Raw genomic sequence first — 22,996 nt, 5'->3', positions numbered from 1 at the left:
CAGTAAATAACAATAGCAGGGCAAGTTTTAAAAGAAATACGTTTACTAATATGGGTGATGTTAATGGGACACGTGATGCTACAACCATCAGACTAGTTGTAGTAGTTTAAAGGATCATTAAAAAAAACTGTGGTGCACATTAATGTTATAAACTTATCGTTCCGTTTATCGTTATCGCATCAATTCAGGCAATTTATTGCGATTTTTGTCCATGTCGTCCAGCTCCACTCTGATTGACGGTTTCTGTCCGAATTATCAATAGCAACCTGTGCTCCTGGACGTGTACGAGTCTCACTCCCCCTCTCGCCTGTGAAGCTTCTACGTGGATTTGAAGGGTTTACTGTTTAACATCATTAGAAGTATAGGATTTCAAAAAGGAAACAACTGCTTGGTCTGGGTGATATATTGAAAGAGTTTTATTGAGGAGTGCTTCTGTTTAACTCCAGACCAGGCTAGTGCATGTTACTGGGGAACTTTTTAGAGAGACCCTCCCTCCTCCTCCTCCTTCTAATCTTCATCCCTAGGGATAAACCAAGGACTGAGGCAGCTCACACAGTGGGAAAAGCGCTTGCTATTAAAAGAGAGAACGGCAGGAAAATTCCTCCTGCATCAGCAAAGCCTTCTTCCTTCCTCTGTTGCCGAAAGCTGGGTGGCAAATCGCTAAGCTCAAGAGAGAGCTTTATCATCAGTTTAAGAAGTGGAAAATATAAATAAAATGTCTCCGCTGTCCTTAAGCTCTAGCACAGACGACATCACAGAGGGAGTAGACATGTCATTCTTAGCACAGAGGGAGAATGAGAGGAAAAGGCACAAAGGGAGAGAGCGAGAGAGTGAAACAGAAAGGGAGATAGATAAATAGAGAGACTGCACTTTGCATCTCCAGGACTGCTGAGCTTCTCCTTTATAAGCATCCCATTTTGTGCAGCCAAAACTAATGAACCCTCCCAGGACTTAACTCTCTCCAAAGTCACAGTTCCTCTTTGAACAACACAAAGCTATAGGGAGGCTTGGGAGGAGGGAGCGGATGCAGGGGAGAACATATAGACAGAAAATACATTTTTTAAGTTGTGTTTAACTAAGAGGGAAACTTTCGAAAGAACAGCAACGTCCTTTGAAACTTGAGCAAGATATATTTGGAGAGGAGCAGGAATCAGGATTGTTCTGCAGTGTTAGCACTCCATTCCCACAATGCCTCGTAGTGACCAGTGCCCTCTGACCCACCTTCTCCCGGATCTCCAGAGCCCGCTTGCAAAGTGGCTCCGCCTCTTTGTACTTCCCCCGTTTCCCGTAGAGCACGGCCAGGTTGTTGAGCGTAGCAGCCACCTGACACACACACAGACACACAGACACACAGAAATAGAAAGAAAACACTCTTAGGACAGTCTTAAATCATCTGTGCATGTATAATTGAGTGTCCACAAGGCTCAACCACGGCAGCAGAGCGCAACTGATCTGGTGAATGTAACCAATTAGAGGCGTAACCGACGGATGAGAGGAAGACAAAGAGGGGAAACACAAAGTGATTACTGAGATGTAATTATATCCCAATCAGCAGGATGAATCTCCACCACGTGTATATCACTCAGACCACCAGACCACTGAGACCCCAGAGGGACCCACAGTGATCTTTGATTTAGACTAGGGTGGTCTGGGGCCCACATGTGACAGACACGAGGGGGTGATAGAGAGCCTAACCTCTGCTGCTCTGAGTCTGCACTGAGGGAACTGGAGGTCCAGGGAGAGTCAGAGACACAAGCCTGTTGGGGTCGACACAGTTAGTGGACCTTCCTGGCTGGCTGGTTATAGAAATACTGCTGCGACACAGAGATTGATGAGAAACCACACTCACCGCTGGATGGTCCCTGCCCAGAGTTTTCTCCCTGATCGCCAGAGCGTCATTCAGCAGGTTGGCTGCCTCTTTGTATTTGTTCTGGTCCCTGATAGAGGAGAGAGAAAGAGAGAGAGGACTCATGGGGCATGTTACCGTGGTTTCTCTGACAATGAGGTCTATTACCACAGGGCAGTGTTGTAGTACTCGAGTCCAGGACTCTGACTTCACTCGGACTAAAGTCATTATTTTCATATTGTTAGAAATCTACTTTTAGCACTACCAAGGGACTCAAGTATAAATTATTCGGACACCACGGACTCGACCTCGAGGTTTAGCGACTTGACTACATCCCTGCCACAGGGTCTCAAGTACAAGTTTGACAACATTGGGGATCGTAACCAAGTCTCTCCCCACATAAACAACCATTTTGTCCAACACAACCCTTTGTTATGGATTAATGTTTTGTCTTGGATAGACCCATATTAAGTATTGTCAGATTTAAAAACATGCAATGCAATCAATTATTCTTCCCATTTCCCAGAACTAGCAGCTGACAATTCTTACTATACAAGCTGACATCTTGTCCAATCAGGACCAAACATACACCAAGTGTACAAACCATTAGGAGTGACATAGACTGACCAGGTGAATCCACGTGAAAGTTATGATTCCTTACTGATGTCACCTGTTAAAGCCACTTCAATCAGTGTAGATGAAGGGGAGGAGACAGGTTAAAGAAGGACTTTTTGAGCCTTGAGACATGGATTGTGTGTGTGTGCCATTCAGAGGGTGAATGTGCAAGACAAAAGATTGAAGTGCCTTTGAACGGGGTATGGTAGTAAGTGCCAGGCGCACCAGTTTGAGTGTGTCAAGAACTGCAACACTGCTGGGTTTTTCACGTTCAACAGTTTCCCATGTGTACCAAGAATGGTCCCCCACCCAACAGACATCCAGCCAACTGAGTCCAAAGCATTGGAGTCAACATGGGCCAGCATCCCTGTGAAATGCTTTCGACACCTTGTAGACTCCATGCCCCGATGAATTGAGGCTGTTCTGAGAGCCAAAGGGGGTGCAACTCAATATTAGAAAGGTGTTCCTAATGTTTTGTACACTCGGTGTATATTGACTATAATTGATCCACAGCCAATACCAACCCCCACGGCCCACCTCCCCACCCCACAGCCCCTTCCCCGGGCTGACCTGTAGACCAGGGCCAGGATGTTGAGCATGGTGGCCACGTCAGGGTGGTCGTGTCCGGAGGTTTTCTCCAGGTCCTCCAGGGCCTGTTTGCAGAGGGGCACAGCCACCTCGTAGCGGCCCTGGGAGGCGTACTGGATCACCAGGTTGTGAAGGGTCCTGAGGCGGGCCGGGATCTCATAGCCACCCTGCTGGGCCGCGGCTGCTGCTGCACTACCGTGGGGCTGCTGGACTGGATACACACAGAGGAGGAGGAGGGCGGGCGAGGGGTTAAACATAACATAAACTATACTCACATAGACTACACACGCGCACACACAAAATTACTGCTGGAGTGGAGAAACTGAGACACTGTACAGGCACATATGAAGTATGTTGGGTCGGGAAACCATCCAAATGTCTCATATCACTGCATGAGAGATTGTGTGAAAATATGTACGGTTGAGGTGTGTGTGTGTGTGTGTGTGTGTGTTATAAGGGAGAGGTCTGGAAACCACCTGATTGGGTTTCTCATTAGACGCCCACAGCTCTGTACTGACTCTGAAGGAGGGCCAATGGGCTGAAGAAGCAGTGGTCCTCTGCAGTAATAACCCTCCCCACCACACCCAAAGTACCAAAAATGTCTCCAGTAACAAATGATCCCTGGTTTTCCATAGAGCTAAGACTGTTAGCAAGTCCGCGACAAGAATGACAAATTCTATCGACATGCATGGAAAAGCTAGGGCTGGCACAATTACTGTGTAACCGATGGTTACGGATGAAGACCTTCATGAAAATAAAATAACCGTCAAAATAAAAATATACACACAGGGTCATTCAGAAGGTATTCACACCCCTTGACTTCTTCCACATTTTGTTGTTTTAAAATTGATTAAATTATGATTGTGTGTGTCACTGGCCTACACACAATACCTCACAATAATTTTTAGAAATGTTTACAAATTGATTAAAAATGTAAAGTTGAAATGTCTTGAGTCAATAAGTATTCAGCCCCTTTGTTACGGCAAGCCTAAATAAGTTCAGGAGTAAACATTTGATAACAAGTCACATAATAAGTTGCTTGGACTGTGTTCAATGGTAGTGCTTAAGATGATTTTTGAATGACTACCTCATCTCTGCACCCCACACATACAATTACAGTATTTGTAAGGTCCCTCAGTTGAGCAGTGAATTTCAAACCAACACAGATTCAACCATAAAGACCATGGAGGTTTTCCCATGCCTCGCAAACATGGACACCTACTGGTAGATGGGAAAAAAAATTAACAGCAGACATTGAATACCCCTTTGAGCATGGTGCAGTTATTAATTACACTTTAGATGGTGTATCAATACACCCAGTCTCTACAAAGAAACAGGTTTCCTTCCTAACTCAGTTGCGTGACAGGAAGGAAACCGCTCAGGAATTTCAGGCCAATGGTGACTTTAAAACAATTACAGTTTAATGGCTGTGATAGGAGAAAATGTAGGATGGATCAACAACATTGTAGTTACTCCACAATACTGAACTAATTGACAGATTGAAATGAAGGAAGCCGGTACAGAATCAAAATATTCCAAAACATGCATCCTGTTTGCAACAAGGCACTAAAGTAATACAGCAAAAACTGTGGAAAATCAATTCACGTTTTGTCCTGAATACAAAATGTTATGTTTGGGGCAAATCCAATAAAACACATTACTGAGTACCACTCTCCATAATTTCAAGCAAAGTGGTTGCTGCATCATGTTATGGGTATGCTTGTAATCGTTAAGGACCTGGGAGTTTTTCAGGATAAAAAAGAAACGTAATGGAGCTAAGCACAGGCAAATTCTGCCTGGTCTGATGAATCCCGGTTCCTGTTGTGTCCTGCTGATGGCAGAGTCAGGATTTGGCCTAAGCAACATAAGTCCATGGCCACATCCTGCCTGGTGTCAATGGTACAGCGGTGGTCTAATGGTGTGGGGAATATTGTCCTGGCACACGTTAAGTGCCTTGATATCAATTGAGCAACGTTTCCATGCCCAAAGAATTCAGGCTGTTCTGGAAGCAAAGGGGGGTCCGACCCAGTACTAGATGGGTCTACCTAATAAACCGGCCTTTGAGTGTGTATGTATATACAGTGCCTTCGGAAAGTATTCAGACCCCTTAACTTTTTCCACATTTTGTTACATTACAGCCTTATTCTAAAATGGATTAAAAATAAATAAATCCTCAGCAATCTACACACAATACCCCATAATGACAAAGTGAAAACAGGTTTTTAGAAATGTTTGCATATGTATTCAAAATAAAAACAGAAATACCTTATTTACATAATTATTCAGACCCTTTGCTATAATTGAGCACAGGGGCATCCAGTTTCAATTGATCATCTTGGAGATGTTTCTACAACTTGATTGGAGTCCACCTGTGGTAAATTCAATTGATTGGACATGATTTGGAAAGGCACACCCCTGTCTATATAAGGTCCCACAGTTGACAGTGCATGTCAGAGCAAAAACCAAGCCATGAGGTCGAAGGAATTGTCCGTAGAGCTCAGAGACAGGATTGTGTCGAGGCACAGATCTGGGGATGGGTACCAAAACATTTCTGCAGCATTGCAGGTCCCCAAGAACACAGTGTCCTCCATCATTCTTAAATGGAAGAAGTTTGGAAACAATAAGACTCTTCCTAGAGCTGGCAACCCGGCCGAACTGAGCAATCGGGGAGAAGGGCCTTGGTCAGGGAGTTGACCAAGAACCCGATGGTCACTCTGATAGAGCTCTAGAGTTCGTCTGTGGAGATGGGAAAACCATCCAGAAGGACAACCATTTCTGCAGCACTCCACCAATGACTCTCAGACCTAAATGACTCTCAGACCATGAGAAACAAGATTCTCCGGTCTTATGAAATCAAGATTGAACTCTTTAGCCTGAATGCCAAGCGTCACAACCTGGCACCATCCCTACGGTGAAGCATGGTAGTGGCAGAATCATGCTGTGGGATATATTTCAGTGGCAGGGACTGAGAGACTAGTCAGGATTGAGGCAAAGATGAATGGAGCAAAGTACAGAGAGATCCTTGATGCAAACCTGCTCCAGAGCGCTTAGGACTGGGGCCAAGGTTCACCTTCCAACAGGACGACGACCCTAAGCACACATCCAAGAAAATGCAGAAGTGGCTTCGGGACAAGTCTATGAATGTCCTTGAGTGGCCCAGCCAAAGCCCGGACTTGAACCCGATCGAACATCTTTGGAGAGACCTGAAAATAGCTGTGCAGCAATGCTCCCCGTACAACCTGACAGAGCTTGAGAGGATCTGCAGAGAAGAATGGGAGAAACTCCCCAAATACAGGTGTGCCAAGCTTGTAGCGTCATACCCAAGAAGACTGAAGACTGTAATTGCTGCCAAAGGTGCTTCAACAAAGTATTGAGTAAAAGGTCTGAATATCTAAATCTAATACGTTTTTAATTTTTTTTTATAAATTAGCAAACATTTCAAAAAAACAGTTTTTACTTTGTCATTATGGGGTATTGTGTGTAGACTGATGAGGGAAAAAAACTATTGAATACATTTTAGAATAAGGCTGTAACCTAACAAAGTGTGGAAAAAGTCAATGGTCTGAATACTTTCCATGGGCACTATATATTTATATTATTTTCGTGAGGAACGAACAGCTAACTGAAGACGGGACTGCCGGGCATTCGTGCGGTTGAGCCTGTTCTGGTTGCCACTAGTTACCACAGCAACAAAGTCATGATTATGGCTAAACCCCACCTATTTCTACAAAGGAACTTCTTAAAATCTTAATTTAAATTTAACCTTAACCACAATGCTAACCTTATGCCTAATCTTAAATTAAGACCAAAAAGCAAGATTTTTTACAATATACACAAAAGTTTTAGAACACCTACTCATTCAAAGGATTATCTTTATTTTTACTTTTTTCTACATTGTAGAATAATAGTGAAGACATCAAAACTATGAAATAACACATATGGAATCATGTAGTAACCAAAAAAATGTTAAACAAATCAAAATCTATTTTATATTTGAGATTCTTCAAATAGCCACCCTTTGCCTTGATGACAGCTTCGCACACTCTTGGCATTGTCTCAACCAGCTTCACCTGGAATGCTTTTCCAACAGTCTTGAAGGAGTTCCCACATATGCTGAGCACTTGTTGGCTGATTTCCCTTCACTCATATAACCAATCCTGGCATTGTGGCTGTGGTAACTTGTGACAACCTGGCCGCCAGTCGACCCAATATTGACTCGAATTGGAATCCCTGTTCTATTCATTCTATTTCTATGGCAGCACATGCAGTCAGGAACGGTTATTACAGTCATTAATAACTTAATTTGGCTGGCCAATTATGGTCATCCAAAACTCCATGATCGTCACAGCCCTAGGCAAAGCCAAACATATCCAATAGACGTGAAAAGGTAGCGCTGCATTGCAAAAAGGTCACTCACAAACAGGTCACTTGTCATGGTCTTTTCACTTCATATATGCGAGGACAGGAACAAACGTTCACTACACTGTAACTACCTAAAAAAAAAGAGCTATGCTCCATCTACACTACATGACCAAAATGGACACCTGAACATCTCATTCCAAAATCATGGTCATTAATATGGAGTTGGTCCCCCTTTGCTGCTACAATAGCCTCCACTCTTCTGGGAAGGTTTTCCACTAGATGTTGGAAAATTGCTGCGGAGACTTGCTTCCATTCAGCCACAAGCATTAGTGAGGTCGGGCATTGATGTTGGGCGATTAGGCCTGGCTGGCAGTCGGCGTTCCAATTCATCCCAGACATGTTTGATGGGGTTGAGGTCAGGGCTCTGTTCAGGCCAGTCAAGTTCTTCCACACCAATCTCTGCAAACCATTTATGTATGGACCTCGCTTTGTGCACGGGGCATTGTCATGCTGAAACATGAAAGAAAGGGCTGTCCCCAAACTGTTGCCACAAAGTTGGACGCACAGAACCGTCTAGAATGTCATTGTATGCTGTAGCGTTAAGATTTCCCTTCACTGAAACTAAGGGGCCCAGCCCGAACCATGAAAAACAGCACCAGATCATTATTCCTCTTCCACCAAACTTTACAGTTGGCACTATGCATTCGGGCAGGTAGCGTTGTCCTGGTATCCGCCAAACCCAGATTAGACTGCCAGATGGTGAAGCGTGATTTATCACTCCAGAGAACACGTTTCCACTGTTCCAGAGTCCAATGGCGGCGAGCTTTACACCACTCCAGCCGACGCTTGGCATTGAGCATGGTGATCTTAGGCTTGTGTTCGGTTGCTCGGCCATGGAAACCCATTTCATGAAGCTCCCAACGAACAGTTATTGTGCTAACGTTGCTTCCAGAGGCAGATTGGAACTCAGTAGGGAGGGTTGCAACTGATGACAGACAATTGTTATGCGCTACAAACTTCAAATTAAGACCAATTTTTTTTTTACAAAAGTCAGCGGTCCCGCTCTGTGAGCTTGTGTGGCCTACCAATGAACCGTTGTTGCTCCTATACGTTTCCACTTCACAATAACAGCACTTACAGTTGACCGGGGCAGCTCTAACAGGCAGAAATTTGATGAACTGACTTGACAGTAAAGGTGGCATCCTATGACGGTGCCACGTTGAAAGTCACTGAGCTCTTCAGTAAGGCAATTCTACTGCCAATGTTTGTCTATGGCGATTGCATGGCTTTGTGCTCGATTTTATACACCTGTCAGCAGTGGGTGTGGCTGAAATAGCCGAATCCACTCATTTGAAGGAGTGTCCACATACTTTTGTAAACCCAGTGTAGCTGGGGACAAGCAATTAAACCATCTCCACCACTGCTCTGAGAGGGACCTAAGACAAGTGTATTTCAGGGAGGTACCAGTCAGGACAGGAGAGGAGTCTAATCCACTTCACACTACACAGACAGACACAGAGCCCTGTCTCAGTCAGCTCTGCTTCATGTGGCGGCAGGATTAATGTGAGCGCACTCAGGAGCATTTGATGCTTGCCTCCCCCGCATTCTGGAGAGCTTCCTGGCACTACCCACTCTTTCCTTTGATCCTCTCTTTCCCTCTCGCTCTTCAGATTGTGCTCATTAAGCAGGCAGAAACTTGGAATAAAATAAAGTATTAACAACCCAATACAAACACAACAAAGGACTAGAGAGATCCTGCTCCTCCCTCTCTCTCTCCCTCCCTCCACATCCCTGTATGCATCTTATTAGCTCTCTATGCAGTGGAGCAATTACTGGAGATGTACCCTTTAAATCCCTGCAATATGTTACTTATGCAAATTACTGATGCTTTTTCCCCATTTGCTGGAAGTGGTTCTGTGTAGGATCATTATACGATATTGTACGTAGGACCCCTTTGTTTAATTTTGTCAATAAATGCTCAGCTTAGTGGGGAGTGGGTGTTGTCCCTCTGCTTCAGATCCTCTCCTGTACATGCTGGTTGCTGGAGTGAACCCAACCTGGTGACTGTGTGATCTGGCTCACTGGGTCCATTTCCATTTGGCCTGCCTCCACACTCAACCAGCTCTGACTAATAGCACTTTAAAGCTCACAGCGATAAGGACTTTCAGACCAACAGGAGGAGAAAGGGACAAGTTAATATATTGGAGGGAGTGGGGAGGGAATGTGGGAAGTAGGAACAAGGAGAGGAAACATGAGGTGAGGAACAAAGAGAGACATGGGTACAAGAAGAAGACTCACTGCCTGGAGGTTGGTCATCCTGGTCGTCTGGGAACAGATCATCCAGATTCTCTTTACTGGAGTCAGAGTCCTTCTCCTCCTAACAGAGCAAAACAGGGAGGGCAGGCGATTGCTATTGTCATTCAGTGTAAACCAGGCAAATGAAAAGCGGTGGTGTGCGTCAGTCTGGGTGTGTGTGTGTGTGTGTGTGTGTGTGTGTGTGTGTGTGTGGGGGGGGTTAACTCACCGATGGCAACAGGTCCTTATCGTACTTCTTCAGCTGGTTCATGAACTCCAGGTGTTTCTTCTCCTCCTCCAGCTGAGCCACACTCTGCTCGCTCTTCTGCAGCTTCTGCTGGGTGCCTGCCAGCTCGTCCCTCAGCCACTGGTTCTCCTGGCACAGCCGACGCACCTGTGCCCGCAGCTTCTGCTTCTCCGACTCCACGGAGCTCAGGTGGCCCGACAGCGCCATCATCACCTGGGCCAAACACAGTGAGGGGGTTAGGGGTGAGGCAACTGGGCAAGAGGTCAAGAGGGTGAAGAAGAACACTGAGAAGACTGGTAGTAAATAATTCATGGATAATCCTTGGTTGTAGTCTGATTTACTGACACAGGCCATTTAGGTGGTAGGTGCCTGTGGGTTCTCCATCTAGCTGTCTAATTTGAAAGTTCAAAAGATTAGATCCCAGAGGGCTCTAGCTCTCCCCCAGCCCGAGGTGTGTAGCCTAGACCTATACAGTGTACTAACCTGTGCCTCGCTCAGGCCCAGCTCCAGCATCTCCAGGGACTTGCGGATCATGAGGGACTTCTCCTCCACCAGGACTCCCTGGTCATCCTGCTTCAGGCAGTGCAGCGTGCCCAGAAGGCCCTCCAGGATGGAGTTGTGCTCCTGCTTTAGAGCCTCCAGGCCCTGGATCACCTGCTTGGTCCTGGAGATGATCTCATCCTGGGACAGCTTCTCCCCAGGGTCCTCCTCCTCTTCCTTCACACACACCATGGCAGACATGTTCTCACGCATCCTGTACCAGTCACACAGAAGAGGAATGGATTTAGTTAAAAATGTAGAAGTAGAAGTATGAATACCCTGGCCCTTTATTTCACTGTTGCTAAATGCATATGCATATCAGTTTACTGCTGGCTGTATCCCAATATGTTCGAGAATAAGAAACTTCTGCTTGATCTTTACTTCCGTCCTCACAGTTGTGCGGCATATTACATTTTATCATCAGACAGCCTTTCCAGCATCCAGCCTAGTCTTATCTATTGAGCGTTTCTTAATCAATATACGCCTTAGTGTATGTGTGTCTGCGTGGTAAAATCACTAGGTTTGTTGCACAAAGTGTGCTTATCAACCAATGACACACATGCAGGCAGGGCTTTTGAGAAAAGAAAGAGGAGTGCCTGGGCGATGTATTGGAAGACCTGCTCTGACTGCTGCCTGTCTGTCAGTGTAAACAGAGCCCAGCTGAGGTGTTGACAATGTAGATATGCCTGGACAGATCAAGAGCTTGGGTCTAGAAGGTTCTATCTGCATTTTTGTCAAAATGTAGTTATTGACATAACTTTGTTCTGTTCAATGTTCTCTACCTATACTGAACAAAAATATAAAACTCAACATGCAACAATTTCAAAGATTGTACTGAGTAGTTCATAGAACAGTTCATAGAAGGAAATCAGTCAGAAATAAATTAATTAGGCCCTAATCTATGGATTTCACATGACTGGGTAGGGGTGCAGCCATGGGTAGGTGGGCCTGGGAGGACATTAGCCCACCCACTTGGCAGCCAGGCCAACCCACTGGTGAGCCAAGCCCAGCCAACCAGAATGAGTTTTAACCAACAAAAATGGCTTTATTACAGACAGAGATACTCCTCAGCAACCACTCTCCACCCCCCTCAGACGATACCACAGGTGAAGATGCTGGATGTGGAGGCCCTGGGCTGGTGTGGTTACATGTGGTCTGCGGTTGTGATGCAGGTTGGACTTACTGCCAAATTCTTGAAAAGCAACAATAGATAAATGAACATTCAATTCTCTGGCAACAGCTCTGGTGGAAATTCCTGCAGTCAGCATGCTAATTGCATGCAAAACTCCCTCAAAACTTGAGACATCTGTGGCATTGTGTTGTGTGATAAAACTGCACATTTTAAAGTCTCCTTTTGTCCCCAGCACAAGGTGCACCTGTTGTAATGGTCGTCGTAAGGAGTGGACCAAAACGCAGCGGGTAAAGTGCTCATCTTCTTATTTATTAAATGAAAAACACTTAAACAAAACAAACAACGAAAACAGTCCCGTAAGGTGCACAGACTATACAGGAAACAACCACCCACAAACACAAGAGAAAACTAACCCAACTAAATATGGCCTCCAATTAGAGACAACGACAACCAGCTGCCTCTAATTGGAGGTCATTACCAAAACCCCAACATAGAAATAGAAAACTAGATAAACACATAGAAATAGAAAATATAGAAGATAAACCAAAAACCCCCGAAACACACAAAACAAACACACCCTGCCACGCCCTGACCAAACTACAATAACAAATAACCCCTTTTACTGGTCAGGATGTGACAGTACCCCCCCCCCCCCCAAAGGTGCAGACCCCGAATGCACCTCAAAACAAAAACCCCACAAAAAATACCCCAAACATAAAGGGAGGGTGGCCACCGTCAACGACGGCTCCCGTGCTACACCCCCCCCCCCAATCCTCCAACTACGGAGGTGGCTCTGGCTCCGGCCTTAGTCCCCATTCTAACCTGCCCACCCCCGCTGAAGGCTCAGGGCTGTAGACCACTGCTGAAGGCTCTGGCCTGAGGTGCGTCGCTGGAGACCTCGGCCTGAGGAGCGTCGCTGGAGACCTCGGCCTGAGGAGCGTCGCTGGAGATCTCGGGCTGAGGAGCGTCGCTGGAGACCTCGGGCTGAGGAGCGTCGCTGGAGACCTCGGGCTGAGGAGCGTCGCTGGAGACCTCGGGCTGAGGAGCGTCGCTGGAGACCTCGGGCTGAGGAGCGTCGCTGGAGACCTCGGGCTGAGGAGCGTCGCTGGAGACCTCGGGCTGAGGAGCGTCTCTGGAGACCTCGGGCTGAGGAGCGTCTCTGGAGACCTCGGGCTGAGGAGCGTCTCTGGAGACCTCGGGCTGAGGAGCGTCTCTGGAGACCTCGGGCTGTGGGCCGTCTCTGGAGGCCCCGGGCTGTGGGCCGTCTCTGCAGGCCCCGGGCTGTGGGCCGTCTCTGCAGGCCCCGGACTGTGGGCCGTCTCTGCAGGCCCCGGACTGTGGGCCGTCTCTGCAGGCCCCGGACTGTGGGCCGTCTCTGCAGGCCCCGGACTGTGGGCCGTCTCTGCAGGCCCCGGACTGTGGGCCGTCTCTGAAGGCCCCGGAATGTGGGCCGTTTCTGCAGGCCCCGGACTGTGGGCCGTCTCTGCAGGCCCCGGACTGTGGGCCGTCTCTGCAGGTTCCGGACTGTGGGCCGTCTCTGCAGGTTCCGGACTGTAGGACATTGCCGGAAGCACTGGACGGGGAACTGTCGCCGGAAGCTCTGGACGGGGAACTGTCGCCGGGAGCTCTGGACGGGGACTGCGCACTGAAGGCCTGATGCGTGGGGCTGGCTTAGGAGGCGCCAGACTAGTAACCCGCACCGCAGGGCTAGTGCGAGGAGCAGGAACTGGACGTATTGGACTGGGCAGGCGCACTAGAGGCCTGATGCGTGGGGCTGGCTTTGGAGGCGCCAGAACAGTAACACGCACCACAGGGCTAGTGCGAGGAGCAGGAACAGGATACACTGGGTCTTGAAGATGCACTGGAGGTCTGGAGCGCACAGCCTGCACAACCCGTCCTAGCTGAGTTGTTACTGTAGCCCGACACGGGCTGTGCTGAGGAATGATGGCTGCCGTGCGTAGAGCAGGCGCAGGGTAGCCTGGGCCTAGGAGACGCACTGGTGGCCAGATGTGCTGAGCAGGCATACTCCTTCCTGGCTGGATGCCCACTCGAGCACGGAACTTGCGGGGGGCTGGTATCGACCGCACCGGACTGTGCGTGCGGATGGGTGAGACCGTGCGCACTTCCGCATAGCACGGTGCTCTCCACGCCAAACGCTCCCCATAATAAGCACGGGGAGTTGGCTCAGGGCTCACCCCTGGCCCAGCCAACCTACCCGTGTGCCCCCCCCCCCCCCGAAAAAAAATTGGGTCTGCCTCCTCACCTCCTGAAATGGAGGATATAATGCCTCATACCTCCGTCGTTCTGCCTTTGCTGCCTCCAGTTCCTCCTTCGGTCGCCGGTACTCCCCAGCCTGCCTCCAATATTTCCTCCCATGTCCACGACTCCAAGTAGCTCTCCTGCTGCTCCTTCCTCCGCTGCTTGTTCCTTCTTAGGTGGGTGGTTCTGTAACGGTCGTCGTAAGGAGTGGACCAAAACGCAGCGGGTAAAGTGCTCATCTTATTTATTAAAGGAAAAACACTTAAACAAAACAAACGACGAAAACAGTCCCGTAAGGTGCACAGACTATACAGGAAACAACCACCCACAAACACAAGAGAAAACTAACCCAACTAAATATGGCCTCCAATTTGAGACAACGACAACCAGCTGCCTCTAATTGGAGGTCATTACCAAAACCCCAACATAGAAATAGAAAACTAGATAAAAACATAGAAATAGAAAATATAGAACATAAACAAAAAACCCCGAAACAAACACCCCCTGCCACGCCCTGACCAAACTACAATAACAAATAACCCCTTTTACTGGTCAGGACGTGACACCTGTGTAGTGATCATGCTGTTTAATCAGCTTCTCGATATACCACATCTGTCAGCTGGATGGATTACCTCGGCAAAGGAGAAACGCACAAAATTTGAGAGAAATAAGCTTTTGGTGCATATTGAAAATTACTGAGATCTTTTATTTCAGAGCACGAAACCAACACTTTACATGTTGCGTTTATATTTTTGTTTGTGTATTTTCATCATGAGCAAAAGCTATTGCTTTCCTATCCAAAGTTGCAAAGATAATGTGATCCATTTAATAAAATGGAAGAGACCAGCTAAATTAATAAAAGTATCAGGACCAGCGATATGGTAAATAATGCAAGGGACTTCAATAGTAATTTCTCTGAACGGGAGGAAAAAAACATCACCAGATTCACAGGGAATACATTAAAGGATGAAGAAGCAATACTCCAAGCAGCAGCTCCATACTACTTGTCAGAGAACTGATAGTGTATACTGGTTGGTGGTGTGTGATTGGAGGGAGTTTGGATGGTCCGTGGGAGGTTTTTGTTCAATTTATTCTTCATGTCTTACTCATTGTTAGGTTCGAATTGTGGTCCAAATCGAATGTTAGGTACTATATTTATTTAAGATGATATGAATCCTGTAAATTAAAATGCCCAATTTGGGTGCAATTAATTAGCTTAATTTCTCAGAGATCAAATTATATTTCAACAAAATAATGTTTAAGGAATGCTGATCTTATCCGTTTCTAACTACATAAACGATTTCAGAACAATCTTTTATTTATTTCACCTTTGTTTACCCAGGTAGGCAAGTTGAGAACAAGTTCTCATTTACAACTGCGACCTGGCCAAGATAAAGCAAAGCAGTTCGACACATACAACAATAGAGTTACACATGGAGTAAAACAAACATACAGTCAATAACACAGTACAAAAAGAAGTCTATATACAATGTGAGCAAATGAGGTGAGATAAGGGAGGTAAAGGCCAATAAAAGGCCACGTGGCGAAGTAAATACAATATAGCAATTAAAAAACACTGGAATTGTAGATTTGCAGTAGGTGAATGTACAAAGTAGAAATATTAGAAATATAGATAAATAAATACAGTAGGGGATGAGGTAATTGGTTGGAGTATTTACAGATGGGCTATGTACAGGTGCAGTGATCTGAGGGAGATAACTGTTTCCAGTTTCAGAGATTTTTGTAGTTCGTTCCAGTCATTGGCAGCAGAGAACTGGAAGGAGAGGCGGCCAAAGGAGGAATTGGCCCTGGGGGTGGCCAGTGAAATACACCTGCTGCAGTGCGTGCTACGGGTGGGTGCTGCTATGGTGACCAGCGAGCTGAGATAAGGTGGGACTTTACCTAGCAGGGTCTTGTAGATGACCTGGAACCAGTGGGTTTGGCGACGAGTATGAAGTGAGGGCCAGCCAACGAGAGCGTACAGGTCGCAGTGGTGGGTAGTATATGGGGCTTTGGTGACAAAACAGATGGCACTGTGATAGACAGCATCCAATTTGTTGAGTAGGGTGTTGGAGGTTATTTTGTAAATGAAATCACGGAAGTCGAGGATCGGTAGGATGGTTAGTTTTACGAGGGCATGTTTGGCAGCATGAGTGAAGGATGCTTTGTTGCAAAATAGGAAGCCAATTCTAGATTTAACTTTGGATTGGGAGACGTTTGATGTGAGTCTGGAAGGAGAGTTTACAGTCTAACCAGACACCTAGGTATTTGTAGTTGTCCACATATTCTAAGTCAGAACCATCCAGAGTAGTGATGCTGGGCGGGTGGGCAGGTGTAGGCAGTGATCGGTTGAAGAGCATGCATTTAGTTTTACTTGTATTTAGGAGCAGTTGGAGGCTACGGAAGGAGAGTTGTATGGCACTGAAGCTCGTCTGGAGGGTTGTTAACACAGTGTCCAAAGAAAGGCCAGAAGTATACAGAATGGTGTCGCCTGCGTAGAGGTGGATCAGAGACTCACCAGCAGCAAGACAGACATCATTGATGTATACAGAGAAAAGAGTTGGCCCAATAATTGAACCCTGTGGCACCCCCATAGAGACTGCCAGAGGCCCAGACAACAGGCCCTCCGATTTGACACACTGAACTCTATCGGAAAAGTAGTTGGTGAACCAGGCGAGGCAATCATTTGAGAAACCGAGGCTGTTGAGTCTGCTGATGAGGATGTGGTGATTGACAGAGTCGAAAGCCTTGGCCAGGTCAATGAATACGGCTGCACAGTATTGTTTCTTATCGATGGCGGTTAAGATATCGTTTAGGACCTTGAGTGTGGCTGAGGAGCACCCATGACCAGCTCTGAAACCAGATTGCATAGTGGAGAAGGTACGGTGGGATTCGAAATGGTCGGTAATCTGTTTGTTAACTTGGCTTTCGAAGACCTTAGAAAGGCAGGGTAGGATAGATATTGGTCTGTAGCAGTTTGGGTCAAGAGTGTCCCCCCCTTTGAAGAGGGGGATGACCGCAGCTGCTTTCCAATCTTTGGGAATCTCAGACGACACGAAAGAGAGGTTGAACAGGCTAGTAATAGGGGTTGCAACAATTTTGGCAGATAATTTTAGAAAGAAAGGGTCCAGATTGTCTAGCCCGGCTGATTTGTAGGGGTCCAGATTTTTCAGCTCCTTCTTGCTAGCAAAACGCCACAGGATGTTTTTGTGCTGGTTAAGGGCAGTCAGGTCTGGAGAGAACCATGGGCTATATCTGCTCCTGGTTCTAAATTTCTTGAATGGGGCATGCTTATTTAAGATAGTGAGGAAGGCATTTTTAAAGAATAACCAGGCATCCTCTACTGACGGGATGAGGTCAATATCCTTCCAGAATACCCGGGCCAGGTCGATTAGAAAGGCCTGCTCGCTGAAGTGTTTCAGGGAGCGTTTGACAGTGATGAGTGGAGGTCGTTTGACCACTGACCCATTACGGATGCAGGCAATGAGGCAGTGATCGCTGAGATCTTGGTTGAAAACAGCAGAGGTGTATTTAGAGGGCAAGTTGGTTAGGATGATATCTATGAGGGTGCCCGTGTTTACGGCTTTGGGGTTGTACCTGGTAGGTTCATCGATAATTTGTGTGAGATTGAGGGCAACAAGTTTAGATTGTCGGATGGCCGTGGTGTTAAGCATGTCCCAGTTTAGGTCACCAAGCAGCACGATCTCTGAAGATAGATGGGGGGCAATCAGTTCACATATGGTGTCCAGAGCACAGCTTGGGGCAGAGGGTGGTCTATAGCAAGCGGCAACGGTGAGAGACTTGTTTTTAGAGAGGTTGATTTTTAAAAGTAGAAGTTCAAATTGTTTGGGTACAGACCTGGATAGTAGGACAGAACTCTGCAGGTTATCTCTGCAGTAGATTGCAACACCGCCCCCTTTGGCCGTTCTATCTTGTCTGAAAATGTTGTATTTAGGGATGGAGATTTCAGAGTTTTTGGTTGTCTTCTTAAGCCAGGATTCAGACACGGCTAGGACATCCGGGTTGGCAGAGGGTGCTAAAGCAGTGAATAAAACAAACTTAGGGAGGAGGCTTCTAGTGTTAACATGCATGAAAATAAGGCTTTTACGGTTACAGAAGTCAACAAAAGAGAGCGCCTGGGGAAATAGAAGTGGAGCTAGACACTGCAGGGCCTGGATTAACCTCTACATCGCCAGAGGAACAGAGGAGGAGTAGGATAAGGGTACGGCTAAAAGCTATGAGAATTGGTCGTCTAGAGAGTAAAAGGAGCAGGTTTCTGGGGGCGATAAAATAGATTCAAGGTATAATGTACAGACAGAGGTATCGTAGGATGTGAATACAGTGGAGGTAAACCTAGGCATTGAGTGATGATGAGAGAGATATTGTCTCTAGAAACATCATTGAAACCAGGTGATGTCATCGCATATGTGGGTGGTGGAACTGAGAGGTTGGATAAGGTATAATGAGCAGGGCTAGAGGCTCTACAGTGAAATAAGCCAATAAACACTAGCCAGAACAGCAATGGACAAGGCATATTGACATTAAGGAGAGGCATGCTTAGCCGAGTGATCATAAGGGTCCAGTGAGTAGTGAGGTTGGTTGAGGTCACGGCAATTCAGACAGCTAGCCGGGCCATGGGTAGCAAGCTAGCAGAAGACTGAGGTCTGTTTTTAGCCACCTCGTGCGTTTCCGTCGGTAGATTAGTGGGGTTCCGTGTGGTAGAGGGGAACCAATCCAATTGGCAAAATAGTTATAGTGGCCCAGGAAAATTGTCCGATAGACCTATTCAGCTAGCAGCCGATATGCTCAAGACAGCTAATGGGCGTTCAGGTTACGTTGCGACGGAGGGGCCAGTTAAATAACTCCCTCGGGCAGATAACATTGGTAGTCCAGTCGTGAAGGCCCGGTGGGGCTCCGCATCGGCAGTAAAACGGGTCCGGCTAGGTGATTGTAGCCCAGGAGTGGCTGATGGAACTCTTCAGCTGGCTAGCTCCGGGATAATTGGTGGTTGCTCCAGGACTGACGTTAGCCAATAGTCACTCGGATAGCTGCTAGCTAGCTGCAAGATCCAGGTGAAAATGTCCAGAGCTTGCGGTAGGAATCAGGGGATATGGAGAGAAAATAGGTCCGGTATGCTCTGGTCTGAGTCGCGTCGTACAAAACTGGCGATAGCTTTCCGAGCTAAAGGATAGCTGATGACCGCTAGCCGTGGTTAGCTGAATACTAACTTTAGCTAGTGAACTGGCTAACTTCTGGCTCGCTTCTGTTGTGGATTTCAGATTTGAGGTGAATAATACTTTTAAAAGAAACAAACAGATTCACACCACATTTGGTGAGGCGGGTTGCAGGAGAGTGTTTTGAAGTTGAGTTTTTACAAGAGATATATATAAAGATATGCAAAGAAAAATATATATATACACGGGACATGACAAGGACAAAGGACATCTGACTGCTACGCCATCTTGGGAAAAAGAATCTGAGATGGTGCGTGTCAAAATCCTCTTTCTTGTGTTTTTAGAGGTAGAATGACTCATCTTAGTCATGGTCCTCCTCTAGCCAATCACTATGGTAGTAAAATTAATAAGAAACACTATGGCACGTGTATATAAGGCGCTATTCACTGATAGAAACTGCCCACAACCATGGTCAATTAAAACAACATACACCCCTGGTGTAACGTTCGTCGTTATAGAGGGACCAAGGCGCAGCGGAGGTTTGGTTCATCATCATTTTTATTAGAACGGTGAACCAGCAAAACAATAAACGATACCACGAACGAACAGCTTCACAGGCTACGAATAGCAATGCAAATACAATTCCCCACCAACAGCGTGGGGGAAAATGAACTTAAATGAGATCCCAATCAGAGACAACTAGCGACAGCTGTCTCTGATTGGGAAGACAGAAACCAACATAGAAATACTCCCCAATAGAGCCAACACAAGGCTCCAACGCAAAACAGAAAACAAACACAGGAAAACCACCCAACATAAACCACCCTGACCCAAAACACCTGAGTTCACCCGGTCAGGGCGTGACAGTACCCCCCCCCTCAACGGTGCGTACTCCCGGCGCACCAAACTTAAGTCTATTAGGGGGGGGGAATCCGGGTGGGCGCCTCACCCTCGGTGGAGGCTCTGGCCCCGGGCGTGTTCTCCCCCCCGCCTCCACCTTAGCCCTACCCCTCTGGCCCGGACTGGACCACTGTGGAGCGGCATGCCCAGGCTCTGGAGCGGAGCCGTCGCCCGGAACAGGATTGGGCACCGGTGGACCGGACCCGGGCCGTGCCGGACTGGGAACACGCACCACTGGTTTGGTGCGGGCAGCAGGGACGGGCCGGACAGGACTGGGGACACGCACCACTGACTTGGTGCGGGGAGCAGGAACGGGCCGGACAGGACTGGGGACACGCACCACTAACCTGGTGCGGGGAGCAGGGACGGGCCGGACAGGACTGGGGACACGCACCACTAACCTGGTGCGGGGAGCAGGGACGGGCCGGACAGGACTGGGGACACGCACCACTAACCTGGTGCGGGGAGCAGGGACGGGCCGGACAGGACTGGGGACACGCACCACTAACCTGGTGCGGGGAGCAGGGACGGGCCGGACAGGACTGGGGACACGCACCACTAACCTGGTGCGGGGAGCAGGGACGGGCCGGACAGGACTGGGGACACGCACCACTAACCTGGTGCGGGGAGCAGGGACGGGCCGGACAGGACTGGGGACACGCACCACTAACCTGGTGCGGGGAGCAGGAACGGGCCGGACAGGACTGGGGACACGCACCACTAACCTGGTGCGGGGAGCAGGAACGGGCCGGACAGGACTGGGGACACGCACCACTAACCTGGTGCGGGGAGCAGGAACGGGCCGGACAGGACTGGGAACACGCACCTCTGACTTGGTGCGGGGAGCAGGAACGGGCCGGACAGGACTGGGGACACGCACCACTAACCTGGTGCGGGGAGCAGGGACGGGCCAGACAGGACTGTGAACACGTACTGGTGCCCTGAAGCGTGGAGCCGGTTTAGCCACTCGTCCTGGCTGGATGCCCATCCTAGCACGGCATGTGCTGGGCATGTCCACCGGACGTACCGGGCTGTGCGGGCGCACTGGCGACACACCGCGCAACTCCGCTTCCCGTGGCCTGGAGCGGGGAGCAGGGACGGGCCGGACAGGACTGTGGACACGCACCGTGGGCTTGGTGCGGGGAGCAGGGACGGGCCAGACAGGACTGTGAACACGTATAGGTGACCTGTAGCGTGGAGCTGTTTTAGCCACTCGTCCCGGCTGGATTCCCATCTTAGCACGGCATGTGCTGGGTCTGTCCACCGGACGCACTGGGCTGTGCGGGCGCACTGGCGACACAGCGCGCAACTCCGCATACCAGGGCTCCTCCTCCAGATCTTCCCTCTGCAGGTCCTCAATCAACTGCCTCATCCTCGTCTCTTCCTCCGCCGTCATCCCCCACGAGAGCAGTGGTCTGGGCTCTTCCTCTGCCCTACCGAACCACCCCATTAGCCCCCCCAAAAAAAATTCTTGGGGCTGTTTTCCGGGCCTCCTCGACCGCCGCCTGCGACTCCGTCTACCGGCTGGCTTTTCCTCCTCGACCTGGGAGTCCGTCCGCCAGGGTCCTTTCCCCGACATGATCTCCTCCCAGGTCCAGAACTCCTTTCCCTCGCGAGCCCATCTCTCGCGCTCCTTTTCCTCCCGCTGCTTGGTCCTGGTTCGGTGGGGAATTCTGTAACGTTCGTCGTTATAGAGGGACCAAGGCGCAGCGGAGGTTTGGTTCATCATCATTTTTATTAGAACGGTGAACCAGCAAAACAATAAACGATACCACGAACGAACAGCTTCACAGGCTACGAATAGCAATGCAAATACAATTCCCCACCAACAGCGTGGGGGAAAATGAACTTAAATGAGATCCCAATCAGAGACAACTAGCGACAGCTGTCTCTGATTGGGAAGACAGAAACCAACATAGAAATACTCCCCAATAGAGCCAACACAAGGCTCCAACGCAAAACAGAAAACAAACACAGGAAAACCACCCAACATAAACCACCCTGACCCAAAACACCTGAGTTCACCCGGTCAGGGCGTGACACCTGGAGTCGTAAAACACACATGAAACTGACAAACACCATCTCTCTGTATCAAACTTCCAAGTAGAAATCATTGCTGCGCAGTCTGCATTTTTCATGCTGCGGGCGGAAGCGGGCAGTCAGACACACAACTTTGGGATGAAAAATGTTGTAATTGGAAACGGTCGTTCTTCTGCGTTAGCCTTCCTATTGTATTAAAAACACCTCTGTCGCTTCAAGTTCAGTAGCCTACCTCTTCTACAGTATATGTGGTCTCAATGAAACTGGAAGCATAGAAATAGCGCACATAGTAAACATCTAGCGCTTCTTAGACTTTCTTTCAATGAGAATGACAGATTTATAACTTATATTTCTATAGGTATTTGGTCAGTTCGCCCAAAATGTTACATATTGCAGATTTACATTTTACGCTACAGTTTACTACAGTGTCTGTAAATAAATACTGATAATGGAAAGAAGTGGAGGGCAATCAAAAATCTAAAATATATAATTGAAAAGGCGCAACACACACATACCATGTTGAGCGAGTGTTGGCCTTTTCAATAAATGTTGATTACCCATTTACTTGTCACTGCCTGCAAATCATCACACTCCTAAAAAGGTAGGCTATATCCTATCTCTCCTCTCCTAGTTGGGCGTGCGAGATCAGGTGCACAAGTGTTCTCAATTAAATAGAGTAGGCCTATGCATGGACGGAGAGGCACGGGGCAGTTATCTTTCCAAGGAAATTAACTTGCTAAATTAGAGCCTAACCGATATGGGATTTTTGGGTCAGGTACTGGTTTCAGGGATCAGGCAAAAGTAATGATTACCGATATAGCATTTCGCTACACTTGCAATAACATCTGCTAAATATGTGTATGTGACCAATAGAATTTGATTTATATCTGCCAATATATTGTTTTTTTTAAGAGGTGGAATGAAAAATACCTCAAAACATATTTTACAAATTGTGCTCCAAAAGATTAACAGACACACTAAATTCTTATTTCTTAACA

At 47.8% G+C, this 22,996-nt stretch overlaps 1 protein-coding gene across 9 annotated transcripts in view; it reads right to left on the bottom strand.

The window, feature by feature from the left end:
- Positions 1-22,996, bottom strand: part of LOC115172508 (kinesin light chain 1) — a 42,469-nt gene that overhangs the window by 11,898 nt on the left and 7,575 nt on the right. For 8 of the 9 annotated variants that reach the window (XR_003871443.1, XM_029730025.1, XM_029730027.1 and 5 more), the window contains exons 2-7: positions 10,437-10,707; positions 9,936-10,166; positions 9,710-9,788; positions 3,032-3,260; positions 1,850-1,937; positions 1,222-1,323 (exon numbers count right to left, since the gene is read on the bottom strand). Coding sequence is in view for 7 of the 9 variants with exons in the window: in XM_029730025.1 (XP_029585885.1) it covers positions 1,222-1,323; positions 1,850-1,937; positions 3,032-3,260; positions 9,710-9,788; positions 9,936-10,166; positions 10,437-10,706 (999 nt within the window). In the remaining 2 variants the exon portion in view is untranslated. Of the gene's footprint in view, positions 1-1,221; positions 1,324-1,695; positions 1,758-1,849; positions 1,938-3,031; positions 3,261-9,709; positions 9,789-9,935; positions 10,167-10,436; positions 10,708-22,996 lie in introns of all 9 variants that reach the window. The other variant, XR_003871444.1, reaches the window with a different exon arrangement.

This window comes from Salmo trutta, chromosome 33, assembly GCF_901001165.1.
Source record: "Salmo trutta chromosome 33, fSalTru1.1, whole genome shotgun sequence".
In the NCBI taxonomy this organism is placed as follows: domain Eukaryota; kingdom Metazoa; phylum Chordata; class Actinopteri; order Salmoniformes; family Salmonidae; genus Salmo; species Salmo trutta.
Note: the sequence above shows the minus strand (reverse complement) of the source record. Positions and strands in the feature narration are given on the sequence as shown.